General features: G+C 44.7%; 1 protein-coding gene across 1 annotated transcript in view; it reads left to right on the top strand.

Moving 5' to 3' along the window:
* Nucleotides 1–16,482: 16,482 nt before the first annotated feature.
* Nucleotides 16,483–22,692, top strand: part of DDX1 (DEAD-box helicase 1) — a 40,105-nt gene continuing 33,895 nt past the window's right edge. The window contains exon 1 of the mRNA XM_059891164.1: nucleotides 16,483–16,771. Within this exon, the coding sequence (XP_059747147.1) occupies nucleotides 16,729–16,771 (43 nt within the window). The 5' untranslated portion in view covers nucleotides 16,483–16,728. The remainder of the gene's footprint in view (nucleotides 16,772–22,692) is intronic.

Here is a 22,692-nt window from a genome sequence, read left to right as displayed (position 1 = left end):
ATCATCACACTGTGTTTGTTGCTTTATCCATCCTCACGGTCACCCATTTATCATAGTTTGTACACCAGAACAGGAAACAGAGCCATAGCTGGCTGACCTCTGGGGGTCTTATATTTTGAAGAAACAAAAGCACAAGCAGAAACAGGATTATTTGGAAAGTGACTAGACATTTAACTTGGAGCAATGCTGGGAAGGAAAATTCTACTAATAGAGGTGCTGGGAGCAGAAAGTTATAAAGTCTTTGTCACCACAATTTAAAATCCAGAATATTCCAGGGCAGGGAAGAATGTGAGGTGACCAGAGAAAGGAAGAAGGTGGTAAAAACATGTAGGTCCTGAGAAGAGCTCCAGACAGAGACCATCAGGTCCTGACGTTGGAAAGAAAAGGCAGAGAAGTCAAATCCCAAATCAAAGTTCAGCTGAGTCAAAGGAGTAAGATGATTTAAGATGGGTTGGGTGGCTGAAGCCAAATGACTGATTGGTCTTATTTACAGCAACTATTTGGGGCTTCTCAGGTGGCACTAGTGGTAAAGAACCCACCTGCCAACACAAGAGACATAAGAGACAAGGGTTCAGTCCCTGGGTCGGGAAGATCCCCTGGAGGAGGGCATGGCAACCCACTCCAGTATTCTTGCCTGGAGAATCCCCTGGACAGAGAAGCCTGGTGGGCTACTCAGAGTCAGACAGGACTGAAGCAACTTAGCACACACAACAACCAATTAGTTTCCAAACTGAGATACTTTAAACAATGAAAAGGAATGATTTTAACAACTGTGCTGTGAAAACAGGTAGGAAACAGGACTATGCTGAACAAACCGAGATGATGGAACAAACAGTAGATGGTCAGACTGATCTTAAACAGGAGGGTGACTGATTAAATGAAGAGACCTTGGGCAGTTCATAAGGACAGCGAGACTTGGTTGTGACTCTCTTCTCCCTCCCTCCCTTGTGTTCTTGGTGACAGCTGTCATTGTGTCTGGCCAGTAGAATGGCTTCATTGCCTATTCTTCACTCAGCCAGATAATTCTCATGGGGCTGTCAGTCCCCAAACTCTGCCTCTTTAATTCAAGTCTGCTCACTCAAAAGAGCCCCAATCCCCTGACTGCAAGCATTGGGCAGAGAATTCTTCCCTTCCATTTTTTTTTTTTTAAGAGATTTAAGTGGAGGAAAAAATCACCTTTCCTTTTTGGATCACAAAGTTCAAAGAACAGACTGGGCAGCCATCGTATTCACAATGGGGACTGGAGAAGCCCATCTGCAAGGTTCATAAGAGAATGAAACCAACATGTTGAGGCAAAACAGAGGAGAGAGGAAGACTTCACTTGATATTGCATGCATGCTCTATCACAGACAAGAATACTGGAGAGGGTTGCCATTTCCTTCTCCAGGGGATCCTCCCAACCCAGGGGTTGAACCCAGGTCTCCTGCATCTTCTGCATTGGCAGGTGAGTTCTTTATCGCTGAGCCACCTGGGAAGCCCCTCACTTAATATTAACATAGCTGAAATAAGTGACATCTGTGTGCTTCCATCTCCCCAGTTAAGCTAGTGGAGTCCCCTTACGCTAATTTGAGTTGAATTCCAAATGCCTTGAAACGACTCCTCTCTTGATATTTCTAGCAGTGGATTTTGCAGATTTCCTTAATTTAGAATCTGTAATGTATAGATCTCTGCAACGTTGCTTCCAAGTTGAGTTATTAATTAGTAATACATTGATAGTGTTATCAATGAATACACTATCTGAATTCATGGCTTACAGAGCCCTTTCATCCTCACAGCCACTGCTGATGTGGATAAACGGAAATTCTGGGGAGATAATCAGATCCCATTTCATCTGAGATGAAAACTCAGAGAACTTCAAGGTCACAACAGAGCCAAAATTCAAACACAGTTGTTTAGGTCTTGGTTATGCATTCCTTTCTTCACACCACAGAACATCACAGGAAGCATTTAGGTGGTGGAAAGTGGATATGAACTGTCCTGGATGACCAGAAGTACCAACAAGTGAGACAGGAGTATTATCAGCCTGTTCTATCAGGGGTGACGTGTTAAAATGTCTTGTGTGTGTGTGTGTGTGTGTGTGTGTGTGTTTTTTAAAGTGAAGTGTTAGTCGTTCATTCATATCGGACTCTGCAACCCATGGGCTGTATAGTCCTCCAGGCTCCTCTGTCCATGGCATTCTCCAGGCAAGAACACTGGAGTGGGTTGCCATGCCCTCCTCCAGGGGATCTTCCCAATCCAGGGATCGAACCCAGGTCTCCCACATTGCACACAGATTCTTTACCATCTGAGCCACAAGGCAAGGTGTTAATTACATCATACATAAGAGTTTGGTTGCCATGTATTACCATGGCCATCTAACAACTTAATTTAGCCAAAATTTCCAGCTGGTTTAAAGATGTTTTAGCCCATAAAAAAGTTATTCTAAAAGGAAAAATCATGTTTTCCAAATAACCAACACAAATGATAATTCTGTGAACTACTTAAGATAACAATGAAAAAAATCGAGACCAGTTCCAAAATGGCATAATAATAATAATGGTGGATATATTGTGTGTTTTTACTCTGCTCCAAGCCTTGAGACAGGTACTTTGTTAAACCTTATCACTGTTCCTCTTTACAGCACTGCAAGGAAGGAGTTACTATCCCTATGAATGAAGAAACTCAGGCTCTGAATCATTGTCACCAAAACAAGGTTACACACAGATAGTAATGGAGCCAGAACTGAAACACAGTTTTTGTCTAATATTCAAATTATGAATGGAGAAGGTATTGTGATATATCCATTTTAAAAAGAAATAACTGATGTTTTTATAAGGTTCTGATGAGAAGGGAAAAAAATGACAAAATTTTCCCCACTTCGTCCCATCCTCACAGTGTATTGACTGCACCTCAACTGAACTAAAATATTCTCCTCTTCTTTCGTGATGGCCAGAGACATTTCTGTCTTAGAATCAGACAAAAATTACTTAGCAACATCTCACACGAAGGAATCATTTTTCTCCTCTTAATTCTTCCAGGTAGAGCTATTATTAAGTGATAGGTTCATTTTGTAGGAGCTCAGCAGGTTAACTCCCATCAGCTAAAAAGCCTATGAAGCCAGAAGTCATTAATGATCTTCATTTAACCCTTTACACTTCTGCCTATTAGAGACCTCAGAGGTTAGTTCACCAGATGAAACTGATTCCATTTAACTTTGAAATTGCACAGTAAAATTGAATTTGGACATTTAAATGCCACCTCTTATAGATGTCATACATCCGTACTTGATTGAACAGTAAACTCTTTATGTATTCAATGGTAGCTTTTTATGAAGAGTAAATTATAATCATAATGATAAAATACTATGCAGAGCAAACCAAGACATTCTATTTCCTCCAGAAAGCCTGAAGAATCTCAGTCAATCCTTCTATAAATATTCTAAGATTGCCATAATGGCTCTTGGCAGGCAAATAGACGTCATAAAGTTCAAGTATGGTATTAGCTAAGAAGAAATCGCCAGCCCCTCACTTAAAGCTCATTTACTCTAATTCACTGCACAATTCACACAGGCCCTTTCCCCCAGTTTTCCTCACTCACAAATCATAGGGAACAAGCTGGGGAATAAGCCTTACCAGAGGCACACGCAGTGAGAAATGCAAAAATGAGCAGTCAGCAAGAGATGAGCAAAAATTTGATTAAAAAGATACATTGGTAAATTAATCAACCATTGACATATTACTAAGACTAGCTCTTTTGTTTTATTTGCTTAAAAACAAAGGTAAATGATCTGTAATATGCTTGGAAGCCTCAGAAAGTAAGATGAATTAATGGATACACTAGATGAATAAATGGAAAGATATGTCATAAAACAAGCAAGGAAATACTGATGATAGGATCTTGGTGGTGGTTACATGAGTGCTCACTGTAAAATTCTTTCAACTTGACTATATGTGAAAACTTTCATAATAAAATTTTGGGGAAAAATATAAATCTACAATTTTTGATGGCACAGTCAAGGGATATAGGAGGGAGAGTCCAAGTATGGTGGTCATTTTGTTAGCTGGTTATTTCTTATTTATATTTCAATTCCTACTTTTAGAAATACATCAAGCATAATTCAAATTCTCTACCTGATACCTGGTATTTCTAATACCTGAAGTCTTTAAAGATGTTTTCTTCCTGCTGAGTCTTGCTTATGGTGGCTTGTTTCTTTATGTACTGTGTGTATGTATGTGAGTGTGATTGTTCACTCATGTGCTTTGGAATATAACCTGTGAGCATTTTTTGAGGCCTGGGTTACAGGGTGCCTTCCTTCTGGGAAGTCTTGCCCTCACTTTTACAAGGCACCTGTGAGACTTGGGTTCAGTTTAAGAATCTCTGTTTCAGATGTTACAACTAATGTGACCCAAATTTACAAGAAGGTCAGGCTGTAGTCACAATTTCTCAAAAGACACCTTCATGTCTACTCATATTCCAGGTTGGGCAAGCAAGTTTATTTGCTATCTGCCTCTTCCCTTGTGACTCAGTTGGTAAAGAATCCATCTGCAATGTGGGAGACCTGGGTTCAGTCCCCAGGTTGGGAAGATTCCCTGGAGAAGGGAAAGGCTACCCACTCCAGTTATCTGGCCTGGAGAATTCAATGGACTGTATAGTCCATGGGGTCGCAAAGAGATGGACATGACTGAGCAACTTTCACTTTTCTGTTTTATGAGATGTATTTCTAATTGTGTAGCTCTTCGTGGATCCCACCTTTATGCAAGGGAATCAGTGATCCAACTCCCCTCCTTTCACAGGCCCAAGGCTTTGACCCCAGCCCCACCACTCCATCCCAACCATCTCTGTGTCAGCCTCAAAATCAGAGCTCCACCCCTAAAGCAGCTGGTGACTTTACTGCTTGCTTCTTCCGTGGATTCTCCTGCCTATTGCCAGGACTCTGGCTTTCCTGTACTTTCTGACAAACTCATCCATCCATTTTAAACCTTATGTATTTGCTTTTATATTTTAGCAAGGGCTCTTGGTGTTTGTGGGATTCTTTCAGGATGTCTTCTCTGAAAAAATCTGCCTGAAATGAGAGACTCTGAACCCCATAGAGGGAAACACAAAGGGGAAGACATTCTCCCCAGCTTTGCCAAAAACAACTCAGCCTGTGCAGCTCACAGGCGCATAGACCACAGACAGCAGATCAACAATGGCCCCAAGGGGAGGTGACTGGCAGAATCCAAAAGTAAAGGACTCATGTGCCAACATGTAGAAGATGCCTCTGGGGCTCCCCGGAAGTGGTATGGTAAGGAGCTTACAAATGACGGAGGGTCCCATGTCACCAGCTGGGAACAAAACCAGGGAAATTACAGCATTCCGTGTTCCAACGATGACTACCATTCATGCCCACAGACTGTGGACGCCTAGGGAATCTCAAATAACACCAATAATTCAAAAATTCAAAAGGCAACTACAAAACCAAAATGCTGTATTTCTTTGTGGACAGGGACAATGGCTTTTTAATCTCTGTGAACCCAGCTTGAAGGAAAGCTCTGAATACATTTTTATTGACTGCATGAATTATTCATGGTTAGGTTGAAACTGTTACAGATTAACCCTTTTTGCTTAAAAGAGAGATTGTAACTTTAAGAAATCATTTCTTTTCCTCCAACAAAATAATATAGACTCAGGGAAAATTTCTCTCAATGAACAGATCACTTGTGAGCTATGATTGTTTTCCTTACTACAGTCGTAATGAAATTATGGTCAAGTCCTTCAGTCTGTCCCTGAGTTGCCTGTGATGAAAATCTACAGTGGAAACAGTAACCTAGAGAACAAGGACTCAATGAAGCTGATGAGGAATTAATCACGTGCTTTGATAGAGCAAGCCCCCTCCTTCTCAATCTGTGCTAAGCCCGTGAGTGGTTCCCTTTGTATATGAGGACAAGCAGCTTCCCTCTCATCCCTGTTGAATTTCTGAGCTGCTATGAAGGCCAAGCGACCCTGCTAGAGATAGAGGTCCAGTGGAGAAGCCCCAGAGAACACAAGAAATGAGAGAGGGGAATCACATAGGAACATAGAAGCTTTCCACATCCCCCTCTGGAAGCAGCCCAGCCTCCAGAAGGCCCTCTGAGAGCACAAATCTGGAAAATTGTGTTCAAAACCTGAATCATCCTCTCTTGACATTGATTTCCTTTGGATGTCAATATCACAGTTATGGCTTAAAAAAAAATGCCAAGCTGCTGAAACAGTTATGAACAAAGAATCAGTTCGGTTCAGTTGCTCAGTCATGTCCAACTCTTTGCCACCCCATGGACTGCAGCACGCCAGGCCTCCCTGTCCATCCCCAACTCCCAGAGTTTACTCAAACTCATGTCCATCGAGTCAGTGATGCCATCCAACCATCTCATCCTCTGTCATCCCCTTCTCCTCCTGCCTTCAATCTTTCCCATCAGGGTCTTTTCCAGTGAGTCAGTTCTTCGCATGAGGTGGCAAAAGTATTGGAGTTTTAGCTTCACCATCAGTCCTTCCAATGAATGCTCAGGACTGATTTCCTTTAGGATGGACTGGTTGGATCTCCTTGCAGTCCAAGGGACTCTCAAGAGTCTTCTCCAACACCACAGTTCAAAAGCATCAATTCTTTGGTGCTCAGCTTTGTTTATAGTCCAACTCTCACATCCATACATGACTACTGGAAAAACCATAGCCTTGATTAGACAGACCTTTGTTGGCAAAGTCATATCTCTGCTTTTTAATATGCTGTCTAGGTTGGTCATAACTTTTCTTCCAAGGAGCAAGCGTCTTTTAATTTCATGGCTGCAGTCACCATCTGCAGTGATTTGGGAGCCCCAAAAAACCAAAGTCTGTCACTGTTTCTCCATCTATTTGCTATGAAGTGATGGGACCAGATGCCATGATCTTAGTTTCCTGAATGTTGAGCTTTAAGCCAACTTTTTCACTCTCCTCTTTCACTTTCATCAAGAGGCTCTTTAGTTCTTCTTCACTTTCTGCCATAAGGGTTGTGTCATCTGCGTATCTGACATTATTGATATTTCTCCCAGCTATCTTGATTCCAGTTTGTGTTCATCCAGCCCAGTGTTTCTCATGATGTACTCTGCATATAAGCTAAACAAGCAGGATGACAATATACAGCCTTGACATACTCCTTTCCCTATTTGGAACCAGTCTGTTGTTCCATGTCTAGTTCTAACTATTTTTTCCTAACCTGCATACAGATTTCTCAGGAGGCAGATCAGGTGGTCTGGTATTCCCATCTCTTGAAGAATTTTCCACAGTTTGTTGTGGTCCACACAGTCAAAGGCTTTGGCATAGTCAATAAAGCAGAAGTAGATTTTTTTTGGAACTCTTGCTTTTTCGATGAGCCAGTAGATGTTGGCGATTTGATCTCTGATTCCTCTGCCTTTTCCAAATCCAGCTTGAACATCTGGAAGTTCATGGTTCACTTACTGTTGAAGCCTGGCTTGGAGAATATGAACAAAGTATGTCAGATGCCATATCAGTATACAAAGGATGTTGTGGCCATTGAGTCATCAGCTACTGTAGGTGTCCCAGAATGTGCACCCTTAGGGGATTCAGGATGAAAAGTAACAGGATACTGGCCCTAAATAGTTAAGGTGCATATCAAAGGAGTGGTTTCAATGAGCCTAGACTCCAATATTTTCTCATATGTAGAAAGCTCTAACTTGAGAATGTTTGCTTTTTCTTTAGTTAACCTTAATCTTTTGGTGTTCCAACCTCTAGGATTTTGTTGCAAAAACTCCTGTATATCCTGGCTTCTTTATGCTTCAGAGCAGTCCCTCAGAGCTACGTGAGAGGCTATCTCCCAGGCTTAAGTCTCCAGCTAGTCCGCCAAATAAAACATAATTCTCAAATATTAGCTTGTGCATTTTTTTCAGTCAAAAGAGCACACAAGCTATGCCCAAATCACCATGCTTTTAGAGGAAACTTTCCAGCAGCACATTTATGCTGTATTTTAAAACCAGGAAACTTCAACCTTTACTGAAGATAAGAAGTTGAGTCAGCCTGGGCCAATGGCTTGTTCACCCTGAACTCTCATCTGAGGTCGAGTCTCTGTCAGTCTAGGACTGGATGTCAGAGCGTGAAATTGATCAAGGGCTACATCTGGACACCACTGTCACAGCAGACTGCAAGGTGTGTGGGGAAAATCTCCATGGCAAAGAGATGAAGTTTGTCTTTCTCCTGATCAAATCTCTTTATCCAATGTAATTCCTTCTTTGTTCTCTGAAAGTGAAAGTGAAGTAGCTCAGTCCTGTCCGACTCTTTGTGACCCCATGTACTGTAGCCTGCCAGGCTTCTCTGTCCATGGGATTCTCCAGGCAAGAATACCAGAGTGGATTGCCATTTCCTTCTCCAGGGGATCTTCACAACCCACGGATCGAACCCAGGTCTCCTGCATTGCCGGCAGACGCTTTATCCTCAGGGAAGCCCTTGTTCTCTGAACCTGGGCTTAATTTGAGGGTATCCTCATCTTTCCTCGTTCCCTTTGTCAGGCGAGTGTATGCTCCTCGGTTTTGTCTCGTCACAGCAAAGATTTGGAGTGATGGACATTAAAGCCCTTGGCACGTCACAGCTCTCAGGTCTCGAACAGACCGTGTTATAGCTCTTAGACAAATCAATGTTATGGCTCCGTGTTACAGCTCTATTTTATTTAGATAATAGCAGGAAAATCCATCTTCGAGGCATGAGGGCATGTCGACCCAAAGATGCGAAGAGAAGAGTGCCCCAGCATGCGGGAGAGAGAGAGTAAGTGCTTTGGCTCCTTCTTTTATATGTCTTTTCCTCCCCCTGGGCCTGCCCTATGTAAATTGGGCTTAGCCAGGAATGCTGTTTGTTCTACCAGAGGTCTTCATTCCAGTCCTCCAACCTTCTTCTGTTTCATTTTCGCGGGCTTTTCCCTACCTTGTCTTTTAGCCACTGGCATTTTGGACTCCTTTTCCCTATTCTAACTACCTAACACCTTCATTAATGGCTACTTCTCTTTAGCCTATAACCGTTCTTAGGTTTCTTTTATGATTAGGGTTAAAACATTAAGTCATTCTTTCACGCCACATCCACACCTAATTTTTGCTCAACTTCACTTCATTGCAGCCTCTCACTATGCCCACAGCAAACTCTCACTTCCCATTTAGCCCTTGCTGCTGCTGCTAAGTCGCTTCAGTCGTGTCCGAATCTGTGCAACCCCAGAGACAGCAGCCCGCCAGGCTCCCCCATCCCTGGGATTCTCAAGGCAAGAACACTGGAGTGGGTTGCCATTTCCTTCTCCAATGCATGAAAGTGAAGAGTGAAAGTGAAGTCTCTCAGTCATGTCTGACTCTTAGCGACCCCATGGACTGCAGCCTACCAAGCTCCTTCTTCCATGGGATTTTCCAGGCAAGAGTACAGGAGTGGGGTGCCATTGCCTTCTCCGCATTTAGCCCTTAACCTACTGCAAACTGGATTCTAATTCCACCCTCTTCTAAGCTGTCCAAGCATTTACAAGAGACCAGAATATACCACCCCAAAATATGCCACTTTGGCATAAGGATTATTTTGAGCTAAAAGCAACTGAGAAGAAGGAAATACAAGAGAAGTTCCCTGCCTCCTTCTATTTCCCCAACAGCAGGACAAACATTTGCAAAAGAGCCCCCTTCTCCTCTCTATCAGGGAAAACAGAAATTAAAAAAAAAAAAAAAAGCACAGAAATTCTCTCTCTCATTTACTCCTCTTCCACTCTCCCCTCCTCCCAAACCCCAGTCAAATCCAGTGCCCCATCAAGCTTGGAGAGTTTAAAGACACTTCTCTTACCTGTCATTTCTAGTCAGACATACTTTCTTTGTCCTCATTCAACTTTCAGTTACATTTTATGTATATGACTGAAAGCCTGTTAATGGAGCCTACACAAACCTAGACTTCACAAAATCACTGAAAGAGATACACAAAAATCTGGTCACATCACTCTGTTTTATCCACAGCAGTGGTTCTTATACCATGGTCCCCAGTCAGCAGCAGCAGCATCTGCCTGGGAACTTATCAGAAATGCAACAGATAGGTTTAACCCCAGACCTAAGTAATCAGAAACTGTGGGGAGGATCGCCCCATGTCTGCATTTTAACAAGCCCTCCAGGTGAGGGTGGGCTTCCCAGCTGGCCCAGTGGTAAAGAATCCCCCTCCCAGTGCAGGAGACCTGGGTTTGATCCCTAGGTCAGGAAGATTCCCTGGAGGAGGAGATGGCAACCCACTCCAGTATGCTTGCCTGGAGAATCCCATGGACAGAGGAGCCTGGTGGGCTGTGGTTCATGGGGTTTCAAAGAGCTGGGACAGAACTGAGTGACTCTTTCACTTTCCTGAGTTTTTCAGCTGCTAAAAGCTCCCACCAAATGGAAGAAAGTAATAAGTTGATGGTCATGATCATGCTGCCCCCAGACCTACTGGCACCTAAGGATTGATGATGTCAAAGATGATGCACTGCAGGCAGATTCTTTACCAGCTGAGCCACCAGGGAAACCCCAGGAAACATGCATGAGATACTATTATCTGGCTATTTCAGAGAGGAGCTACCAGACAGAATTTGGGGAAAGAGCTTGTTCCAGGGAAGGTCTCACAGGTCCTGCTTGGTTATGTGTCCACTTTCAGAAATGTGGACTACAATTGTCATGAGTATTCCTTTCCTATTCTGTTATGAATATGTGGTTCATAAAGATACATATATATGTATATATTTACACACACACACACACACACACAAAGCAAATCGCTATATTTCATCCCCTTTCTTATCCCTTTATCATGTAAGATGTTTTTATTTTATGTCATAGTATTTAAGTATTGATAACTTTACATCATGGTATTCAAGTAACAAGATATCCAGAAGAGTAAACTTCATGCAAGGCCCTTGCACCATCCCCTGAGGAAAGTATTTCAGCTGTACACAGGACAGTTGTATCATGTGACATAGATGTGTGACCTTGTTGTCGTCTTTATTTTGTGATTAAGTGTGATTTAGGGAGATGCCTGTGGGTGAGTTGGACACAACTGAAGAGACTTAGCACGCACATGGGTGGGTGCCAGATTGACAAAGGATGGAATTGTGATGGTTAATTCTATGTGTCAATACATCTGGATAAAGTTGAGACTCATCCAAGCAGTTGAAGGCCTCAATAGAACAAAAGGCAGACCTCCCTCAAACAAGAGGAAACTCTGCTGGCAGACAGCCTTTGGACTTCAACTGCATTACTGGCAACTCCTGACTCTCCTGTCTGAAAGCCCACCCTGTAGATTCTGACCTTGCCAACCCGCATAATGGCGTGAGGAGTGTCTTAAAATAAATCTCTTTTCCCACATACATACCTCCTATTGGTTCTGTTTCTCTGAAGAACTCTAATACATGGCCACACAAATGCGTGGCCTGTCCACGTGCTGGGCTTACAAGGAGATGCTGACCTTCCCCCTTTAAGGGGTGGGGTCTATGATTTCCTTGAACGTGGCAGGCCTTTGTAACTGACTCAGTTAGTGCAATGAGGAGGAAGTGATGCTGCTTAGCCTCTGAAGCTTGGTCAATAAAGACCACGTGGTCCATGGGATGCTGCCTTTGGAATACAACCACTATGTTGTGAGAAAGCCCAGGCCACGTGGAGGGGCCACCACTGGCCAACGGCCCCAGCTGGGGCTATTGTGACATAATCATTGCTTCCTAGGCAGGTTGATAAGAAGCCCAGGAGTCCCCAAGGAGAGAGGGGTTGGGGTTCTCGAGGAGGAGATAGGGGTGTGGAATTCTCAAGGAGGAGGAAAGGACAATTTTTTTTTTTCTCTACATTCCTTGGTCTTATTAACATAAAATGTGTTTTGTTTTTTTTTTTCTTTAAGCCTGGAACGGATGATTACATAACTCAATTTAAACTCTGTGAAAGAAAGAAAGTGAAAGAAAGTCACTCAGTCACGTCCAACTCTTTGTGATCCCATGGACTATAGCCTACCAGGTTCTTCCATCCATGAGATTTTCCAGGCAAGAATACTGGAGTGGATTGCCATTTCCTTCTGCATGAGATCTTCCTGACCCAGGGATTGAACCTGGATCTCCCGCATTGTAGGCAGACACTTTACCATCTGAGCCACCAGGAAAGGTCTAACTCAGTTTAAACTCTGTCAGATCATATCAGTCGCTCAGTCATGTCCGACTCTTTGCGACCCCATGAATCGCAGCACGCCAGGCCTCTCTGTCCATCACCAACTCCGGGAGTTCACTCAGACTCATGTCCATCAAGTCAGTGATGCCATCCAGCCATCTCATCCTCTGTCGTCCCCTTCTCCTCCTGCCCCCAATCCCTCCCAGCATCAGAGTCTTTTCCAATGAGTCAACTCTTTGCATGAGGTGGCCACAGTACTGGAGTTTCAGCTTTAGCATCATTCGTTCCAAAGAAATCCCAGGGCTGATCTCCTTTAGAATGGACTGGTTGGATCTCCTTGCAGTCCAAAGGACTCTCCAGAGTCTTCTCCAACACCACAGTTCAAAAGCATCAATTCTTCAGTGCTCAGCCTTCTTCACAGTCCAACTCTCACATCCATACATGACCACAGGAAAAACCATAGCCTTGACTAGACAAACCTTTGTTGGCAAAGTAATGTCTCTGCTTTTGAATATGCTATCTAGGTTGGTCATCACTTTCCTTCCAAGGGGTAAGCGTCTTTTAATTTCATGGCTGCAGTCACTATCTGTAGTGATTTTGGAGCCCAGAAAAATAAAGTCTGACACTGTTTCCACTGTTTCCCCATCTATTTCCCATGAAGTGATGGGACGAGATGCCATGATCTTCATTTTCTGAATGTTGAGCTTTAAGCCAACTTTTTCACTCTCCACTTTCACTTCATCAAGAGGCTTTTGAGTTCCTCTTCACTTTCTGCCATAAGGGTGCTGTCATCTGCATATCTGAGGTTATTGATATTTCTCCCAGAAATCTTGATTCCAGCTTGTGTTTCTTCCAGTCCAGCGTTTCTCATGATGTACTCGGCATACTAGGGATTAAATAAAAATAATGTATGCTGCTTGAGGACAGTTTCTCCTTCCTGAAAAACCTTCTGGCTAATCCTGTTATTTTGAAATATAAATTATGGGAGTGAGTCTAGTCAGACTGGTCAAGGTCAGACAACCTTGAGACATCCTTTTGACTTATTGTAATAACTAATTAAAGTATATAACTCCCTTGCTAACACTAGCGAGGGGGGCACTCTCCGACCCCCTTCTGATGTCTATGTCAGAAGCTTTCTCTGTCCTTTCTCTTACTTTAATATAACTCTGCTACATAAAAGCTCTTGAGTGAGCAAGACTGGTGCCTGGTCCTGAAGCTAAATCTTCTTCCGAGATCACGAATCCAATATCATAAGCTACCAGCATCAGGTATGTCATGTGAGTGGACGAACCTTCAAATGATTCTAACCCCCAGCCTTGGAGTTGTTCACCTGAGGTGCTAGTTACTGAGGAACAGAGAAAAGCCATCCTTTCTGTGCCCATGCAGGCTCCTCACTCATAGAATCTACAAGCATAATAAATGGAGCTCTTATGCCACTACATTTGGGGGTAATTTGTTATGCAGTCACAGTAACTGGAACATCACTACTCAGGGCGACACCTGAAGCAGCCTTCACCAATTCCCAGTCTTACTATTGCAGCATCTTGGGAACCTTTGACCAGGCAGGATACATTTCCATATTCAAAATTATTTTCTCCAGGCGTTTTGAAGAATTCTTGACCATCCATATTATCAACCCCTCTCTCTTTAAAAATAGCAAGTGGTCTTAATTCAGTCTGCTTCAAATAAAAATCACAGACCTTGTTAACAAGTGATCAGTTTCACAGATGGGAAGAATGTGAGATAAAGCGAGGATCCTGGGAGGGGGGCTGAGAAGGCAAGCCTGCCCCCTGGCTGCAGATGCAACATGGGCGTTTTTTGCAGGGAATGAAACTCAGGTCCTGGCAGATCCTGGGCAACTGGATTCAGAACATTTGTCAGCTGCACAGTCTGTTCTTAAACACCCACAACCTTCCAGGCTGTGTTCTCTTGCTCAGACTCTAAGTGGGGCACCATTTCCCCAAGAGCCATCAGCATCCCTGACAGGAGATGATGAACACAGGTGATGGTTCTGGGGGTAGAGGTGTGCAGGAGGGGTTTAGGGTAGGGTGGGAGGGAGGCGGATGCTCATGCCTGCTGGCCAGTCAGCATCCAGGCGTGAATCGTGTCCCTGCCTGCCTTGCTTATAATGAGACCGACCCAGTTAGCGTGATCTGTTTTTCTATTTTACAGTCCCTCTGAAACTCATCCGGGTTGCCCTTTGTCTTCTCCTTTCCATATATCTGGAGTGATGGACTTTATGGCCACTTCTTCGGGGGATACAGAATTATAGATCTTTGGATTTATGTCTGTTTGCTGGGCCCCCTCTGGTCCTGGCATCATAAGGTGAATGCTGGGGCAGCAAGAATGATGTTGCCTTCTAATAGATCTGGACCCATTTCTGACAGCTTATTTTGACAAAAGCATAAAATTCAATGATTGTTGCTTAGCTCAGAAGCCATAGGAAATTCAGAGGGAGAAAAAGAGAATGTTTAAACATGAGCCTTCCCTGTCTCCAAACTGCTTTCTGAGTCAGGTAAACTGTGAATAACAGGGTAAGCTAAGCCAACAAATGACAACAAAGGCTGGTCTAGAAGGAAGACGATTTATCCCACAGGATGCTGTGCAAACAGGATTTTCCCTGATGTTAAGGGATGGCCACCTGCTACTTGAACAGACGAGGGGTCTGTTAGGGAAGCAGGGGGATGTGGAAGGCAGCGTCTGAACTGGGTCCCCAAATGATCCTTCCTTGTCCACTTTTCCCCATGTTTCCAGCTGACTAGACCTCTGTGGCCATGAGATATGGCAGTAGTAATAGTGTGACTTTGATGGCTAGGCTATAGAAGCTATCACTCCCTCTGCTTTGCTTTCTAGGATCCCTGGCTTCAGTGGCAAGCAGGGATGAGTTTAGGGGACACCAGCAGCCATCTCACGAGAGCCTTCAAGCTCCCCCGGGAAGAGGTCCAAGTGGAGAACAGAGGCCTCCTGCCAATTGCTCTAGAGTCCCAAGAGCTGGCGACCTCTACAAGCTGATCCCTGCCTGCCCTCCCCCCACCCCCCCACCCAGACTTCAGATGACTGCAGACCAGGCCCGCAGCTTTACCACAACAGAAAGAACGGCTTTGTGTGGATGTCCCCAGTCTAGCTGCTCCCGAATTCCTACTCCCCAGAAGCTGTGAGCAATAATAAATGTTCTTGTTTTAAGTCACTAGATTTTGGGTTCACTTGTTTTGTAGCAATAGATAACTAATAAGAAAGAAAAAAAGAAAGTGAAGATGCTCCGTCGTGTCTGACTCTTTGCGACCCCGTGGACTATAGCCCACCAGGTTCCTCTGTCCATAGGATTCTCCAAGCAAAAATACTGGATGGGCTGCCATTTCCTTCTCCAGGGGATCTTCCTGACCTAGGGATCAAACCCAGGTCTCCTGCGCTGCAGGCAGACGCTTTACTGTCTGAGTTACCAGGGAAGCCCATTAGATAACTAATGGGGGTATATACATTAGGATTAGGTTTGGTCATTTGGAAGAGAAAATCCAAAACAAAGAAGATAAGTGTTTATTTCTCTCTCTTGTAAGAAATCTAGAGTCAGTTCTGGCTGGTATGGTGCTCCTTGGAGCCAGAAACTCAAGCTAGTTCTCTCTTGTTCTGCCATCCTCAGTATATGGCTCTCTTTCCAAGGCCCAAAATAGCTGCTCAAGCCCTAGCCATTGCATCCCTATTCCAGCAAGAGGAAGGAACAAGAGTAAGAAGGATGCACCAACTCCATTAATGACACTTCTGTTTACATGCCAATGGCCAGAACACAAGCATATGACCCAGCTACCGTGGAGGGTTAAGAAGAGACTCACTATTCTGGGAAGCCATATATCTGGCTTATTGTCAGAAATTTAAGGAAAAAAATATAAATGCTGGGGTAAACTAGTGATATCTGTGAGCTGGGGCTTGTCATTCAGCAGGATTTGCTGCTAGTTGCTAGCTTAGCTAAATCTGAATAATAATTAGGAGTTTGTCAAGGAGAGAGGCATGGTGTCCTACAGATGATTGCAGACTATCTACCATTCTTTGCATTAAGTTGCTGCTGTTGTTAAGTGGATAAATCGTGTCCGACTCTTTGCGACCCCATGGACTGTAGCCCACCAGGCTCCTCTCTCCATAGGATTTCCCAGGCAACAGTACTGGAGTGGGTTGCCATTTCCTTCTCTAAGGGATCTTCCCAACCCAGGGATGGAACCTGAGTCTCCTGCATTGGCAGGCAGATTCTTTACCACTAAAGAATCTGAGAAGAGCCACCTGGGAAGCCTTCTTGCATCTAGAGGTGGAGCCTATTTCTCTTCCTCATGAATCTGGGCTGTGCTGGTCACGTGACCTGTAATGACAAACGGAACTTGGCAGAAGTGACACTGAGCTACTTCCACAGCTGACTTAAAAGGTACGCAGCCTTGGCTTTCTATTTTGGGGCCCTCTCCCCTTGAAACCCAGCTACTGTGTAGGAAGTCTGTCTTCCCTGGATTAATCCTGCTGTGGGAAAGCCTAAGATGGACATCTGGAGAGAGCAAGCCCATGGATGGGAGCCCTGCAGTACCAGGCATGAGAGTGAAGCCTTCTCAGACCGTCCAGTCCAGCCCACCAGCTGAATGCACCCAAGGGAATGACCCCCAGCTCATACTGCGTCGAACAGAAGAACCAGTCAGGTAAGCCCTGCCTAAATTCCAGGCTCACAGAATCATGACTTGTTTGGAGGTATTACTTAGCAATAGATAACTGAAACTGAAAGAGGAAGGCTATTGTAGGGAGAGGAAACAGCATAAGCAAACATTTAGTGGAGAGAGGCAATCTGCTCTATGCAAGGAATTCTGCATGGTCTGATGTGTTGAAGGGTACAGTGGCCTTAGGGTGCCTGCTGATAGGAAGGTCTGGTGTGTGCCATCCTCTGGAGGGTGGAATCAGGAGTCTACTACCAAGAGATTTCAAAGTGGAGAGGGTGTCCTGGTGGAAGGTTGACCACATCCACTCACAGCATCCGGATGTGAGAGTGGGACCATAAAGAAGGTTGAACACCGAAGAACTCCCCTGTAGCTCAGATGGTAAAGTGTCTGCCTACAATGTGGGAGACCTGGGTTTGATCCCTGGGTTGGGAGGATCTCCTGGAGAAGGAAATGGCAACCCATTCCAGTATTCTTGCCTGGAAAATCCCATGGACGGAGGAACCTGGTAGGCTACAGTCCATGGGGTCGCAAAGAGTCAGATATGACCGAGGGACATTTCCTTTACTTTACTTTACAACTGTGGTGCTGGAGAAGCCTCCTGAGAGTCCCTTGGACTGCAAGGAGATCAAACTAGTCAATCCTAAAGGAAATAATCCTGAATATTCACTGGAAAGAACGATGTTGAAGATCCAATACTTTGGCCACCTGATATGAAGAGCTGATGCACTGGAAAAGATCCTGATGCTGGGAAAGATTGAAGGCAGAAGGAAAAGTGGGCAACAGAGGATGAGATAGTTGACTGGCATCACCGACTCAATGGACAGGAGTTTGACCAAATTCCGGGATATAGCGAAGGACAGGGAAGCCTGGCCTGCTGTAGTCATGAGGTTGCAAAGAGTTGGACACGACTTCGCAACTGAAAAACAACAACAGCAACAACTCACAGCAGGATTCAGGATCCAGATCATTGCTGCTAAGTTCTCTATTCTCCTAAGACATAGATCTGTGGGCAAACTTCCTGGGGAAGCTTTGAGGAGTGAGACACTACCTGGGTGGGAATGATGAATGGGTTTGTGTTATGTATTGGGAGGAAGGACTTGGGGGATGGGTTATATAATGAAAGTATTGCATTTTCTAATTGACTTCCTTCACATTAAAACAATTCTCTCTTGCTGTTTCCTTCTTGGTGATGGCTAGATCCTTAAAAGCTGGGAAGGAGGGCTCAGGAAATTTAGAGTCATTTCCTCCATTGCATATGGCACATTCATTTCATCTTCATTTTTGGTTGTGAGGAAATGAACATATATTCAAGCATTGTTTTTGATAGTGCCTTCATGACTGGGGCCATGACTTTAGAGCCACAGTAAGTTTCTTACTGCTCTACTCTAGAACATTTCAAGAAATGATCTGAGTGATCATTACACAATATCTCTATGGATGAATGTTTCATCTCCTTCCTTCATATCTGTTAGGAATGTGTTAGGTGGCAAGCCGGAGGGTATGAACAGTAGCTCAAATATATAAGACATTTTCCAGCTACAAGACATCTAGCGGCAGACAGACCTGGGCTGGTAACGTAGCTCACCACCATTCATCAAGGATCCAGTCTCCTGATTTCTGCTTCAAAAACCTTAGCATGAAGCCATCTTAGTGGCTCATCTCTGCCTTTCCAGGGAGCATGTCCAGAAGACAAAGAGTATCTGCCAGTCAGATCTTTCCTTTTTAAAAAGGAACTTTCATTTTCATCTCGGCAGAAGTGGATCTCATGCTGTCTCTCTACAAGGGAGTCTGGAAAGGCAACCTTTTCTTTTTTTCTTTTCCCAGGCTGTATAATAGTGCTTCCCTGGTGGCTCAGAGGTTAAAGTGTCCGCCTGCAATGCGGGAGACCTGGGTTGGATCCCTGGGTTGGGAAGATCCCCTGGAGAAGGAAATGGCAACCCACTCCAGTATTCTTGCCTGGAGAATCCCATGGACAGAGGAGCCTGGTGGGCTACAGTCCACGGGGTCGCAAAGAGCTGGACTTGACTGAGTGACTTCACTTTCACTTTCATAACAGAGACGGGCAAGGGGAAAGAGTGAGGGCTTCGCTGGTGGCTCAGACGGTAAAGAATCCACCTGCAATACAGGAGACCCTGGTTCAATTCCTGGGTCAGGAAGATCTCCTGGAGAAGAGAATGGTTACCCACTCTAGTATTCTTGCCTGGAGCATTCCATGGACAGAGGAGCCTCGCGGGCTCCTGTTCATGGGGTCACAAAGAATCGGAAATGACTCAGCATCTCACACTTTCACTTCTCTTTCAAGGGGAAGCGGGAATGTGTGTGGCCAGTCCATGGACTCCTTCATGGGGCCCATCCTCTCTACACTCTCAAGGGCCTGGGTTACTCAAGGATGTATTTTTTAGGGCTGCCTTTGCAGTTAAAATCCATCTGGTCTGCAGTGACCTATACTACACCTTACCTGAAAATACGTATCACAGTCTCTCTTGGGTGCACGGATATTACAGGAAAATTCCACCAAACACTCTTGGCTATGGGTCCAAAACGTTCAATTACATAAAATGCTGGGTTATTGTGAAGTTATGGAAATAAACGTTGGTGGAAAAGTCCCAGCTGGGAGTTTTAATTACCTTTGCAGGTTTATCCAGCATGGCTGCAGTTACCAGTTTGGTGCCGTCAGCTCAGCTACAATTTGGCGCCACCTAGTGGTGGCTGTTTTCCCACCTAATGATTTATGTAGAGTTTCCGGGACCAGGTGGAGAAGGGAATGGCAATCCAATCCAGTATTCTTGTCTGTAAAATCGCACGGACAGAGGCTCCTGGTGGGCTACAGTGCATGGGGTTGCAAAGAGTTGGACACGACTGAGCGACTAAGCACACACAGATAAAGAAAAGCTGCCTGGCTATTTTCATCACAACTATAGTCTCATTTCTGTTATTAAATTATTGGGTCCAGTGTTATGTGGAGAAGGCAATGGCACCCCACTCCAGTACTCTTGCCTGGAAAACCCCATGGACGGAGGAGCCTGGTGGGCTGCCCTCTCTGGGGTCGCACAGAGTCGGACACGACTAAAGTGACTTAGCAGCCAGTGTTATGATCAAAATTCACAACTTGAACCAAAAGGACAGCTTCCTTCTCCCCAGCTTAGCAATACTGTGAAGGGTGCAGTCACTCTCATTTCTGCTCTCCTGTCTCCCATTAGCTATTGTTTCTGACCCTTGGGGAGAGATAACATCTGGCAGAAAGGAGACTCACCTTTGGTTGGCGGGTCCCTTTGTGATCTGAATCTGGTGCCCTTGGGTTCAATCATGCCCAAGGTTGATTTTTTTAGCTCAGAGGTACTTTTGTTGGTTTCTTGGGAGATTCTTGTGCTGGTATTCTCCAAACGCAACTCACATGATGCAGGTGACGTCTGTCCTCAGGTTAAAGTGTTAGTCCCTCAGCCGGGTCCAATTCTTTGCGACCGCATGGACTGTAGCCTGCCAGGTTCTACTGTCCATGGAATTTTCCAGGCAAGAATACTGGAGTGGGTAACCATTGCTTTCTCTATGGGACCTTCCTGACCCAGGGATTGAACCTGCGTCTCCTGCATTGCAGGCAGATTCTTTACCATCAGAGCCACCAGGGAGGCCCCCATCTGTTTAAAAGTATGAATAAAATGGGGTCCTTTGGGGATCTGTCTGCTGCATCCTTTAGCTTCTCCAGGCAGCTCTCTTGGGCACATTCCCTTTGAAGAGAGCTTCAAGGCCACACTCCACAGGTGCAGTTAGCCCTGAGGGGGAAGGTCACACATATTCCCCCGCAGTTGCTGGAACTGTAGTCAGCTTACACAGCTGCCTTCTCTTCCCTCCGGCTCTTTTTCTGCCCTGCTGCCTTGGTGCCTTCTAGTCACAGCTTCTCAGAGTATGCCTTCTGCTTCCCCAACTCCTGAGATCAAAAGTTCTGAGTAGTCCCCCGGAAAATGCTTCATCCCTTGAGCTAGGAAAAATATGGGGTATATGGTATCTATTCAGAACTGCTACACTGCATAACTCTCAGGTGTACCACTTATATAAATTGATACAAAATAGAATGAGAATATAGAATATACTGTGAATGGTGCCCCCTGGAGGTGGGAGTCTGCAGCTCGGCCTGATTTTATTACCTGTGGAACTTCAGGTGGTGGATCCTCTTACAGGTCCTAGTGTAATAAGAGAGGTAACACACATAGGAGAAGGGGACGACAGAGGATGAGATGGCTGGATGGCATCACTGACTCGATGGACGTGAGTCTGAGTGAACTCCGGGAGTTGGTGATGGACAGGGAGGCCTGGCATGCTGCAATTCATGGGGTCACAAAGAGTCGGACATGACTGAGCGACTGAACTGAACTGAACACACATAGACAGTGCTGTGCACTGTTGTAGATGCTTTACCTATTTTATTCAATCCTCATACCAATCCTTCAAGGTCGACATTATTCATGGTTATTTCACAAAAGAGTGAACTGAAGCCCAGATTTGTTCAAGGTTACACAGCTGAGTGCTATCATTGCAAACAACTGTTTTGTTGATATCTATACAACAAAAGTCAAATTAACTTAAAAACTTTTTAAAACAAGAAAAACCAGTTTAGAAAGCTTCCTTGAGGTCTTCTCAATGGTTTCACAGATGCTGCTGCTGCTAAGTCGCTTCAGTCGTGTCCGACTCTGTGAGACCCCATAGACGGCAGCCCACCAGGCTCCCCCGTCCCTGGGATTCTCCAGGTAAGAACACTGGAGTGGGCTGCCATTTCATTCTCCAATGCATGAAAGTGAGAAGTGAAAGTGAAGTCGCTCAGTCGTGTTGGACTCTTTGCAACCCCATGGACTGCAGCCCACCAGCCTTCTCCGTCCATGGGATTTTCCAGGCAAGAGTACTGGAGTGGGGTGCCATCGCCTTCTCCATCACAGATGCTAATAACAGCAATTAAGAACATCAGCAAAAAACTTGAAAAAACACAAAAAATATCTAGCTATTGTCTTAATGAGGTAAAAATCTTTTTCTTTTAAAAAAAGGAATTACCACAAATGAATTTTTAAAAAGTTCTTTGGATGGTTATTCAAAATGGGATAAGTAAAATAGACATTTATGTTGATTAAAACAAGATTTGATATTACTACCCTATGTAAAGTTGGCTTCCCTGGTGGCTGAGACTGTAAAAAATTTGCCTGCCAATGTGGTAGACTCAGGTTTGATCCTTGGGTTAGAAAGATCCCCTGGAAAAGGGCATGGCAACCCACTCCAGTATTCTTTCCTGGATAATTCCATGGACAGAGGAGCCTGGAAGGCTATAGTCTATGGGGTCACAAAGAGTTGGACATGACTGATGACTAACACTAACGCACACCTAGCAAGAGGCAGGGCTAGAATTCAAACCTAGAGAGTATGGCTCCCGAAGCTGTCGTTCTAAGTCCATCTGAAACATTTTGCCTGAGGTTTTCTTTTCTCCTGTCCTTCTGTGGCTAGCTACTCATGGTACAGCAAGCACCCTGAGGTTACGCAGATGTGGCTCAGCTACCACTGCTATCCAGTAGCCACGTGGCTTTCGGTTCAGTTCAGTTCAGTCGCTCAGTCGTGTCTGACTCTTTTCGACCTCATAGACTGCAGCACGCCAGGCCTCCCTGTCCAACACTAACTCTGGGAGCTTGCTCAAACTCAAGACCATCGAGTCAGTGATGCCATCCAACCATCTCATCTTCTGTCATCCCCTTCTCCTCTTGACTTCAATCTTTTCCAGCATCAGGGTCTTTTCGGTGAGTCAGTTCTTTCCATCAGGTGGACAAAGTATTGGAGTTTCAGCTTCAGCATCAGTCCTTCCAATGAATGCTCAGGACTGATTTCCTTTAGGATGGACTGGTTGGATCTCCTTGCAGTCCAAGGGACTCTCA

This window comes from Bos taurus, chromosome 11, assembly GCF_002263795.3.
Source record: "Bos taurus isolate L1 Dominette 01449 registration number 42190680 breed Hereford chromosome 11, ARS-UCD2.0, whole genome shotgun sequence".
Taxonomy (NCBI): Eukaryota; Metazoa; Chordata; class Mammalia; order Artiodactyla; family Bovidae; genus Bos; species Bos taurus.
Note: the sequence above shows the minus strand (reverse complement) of the source record. Positions and strands in the feature narration are given on the sequence as shown.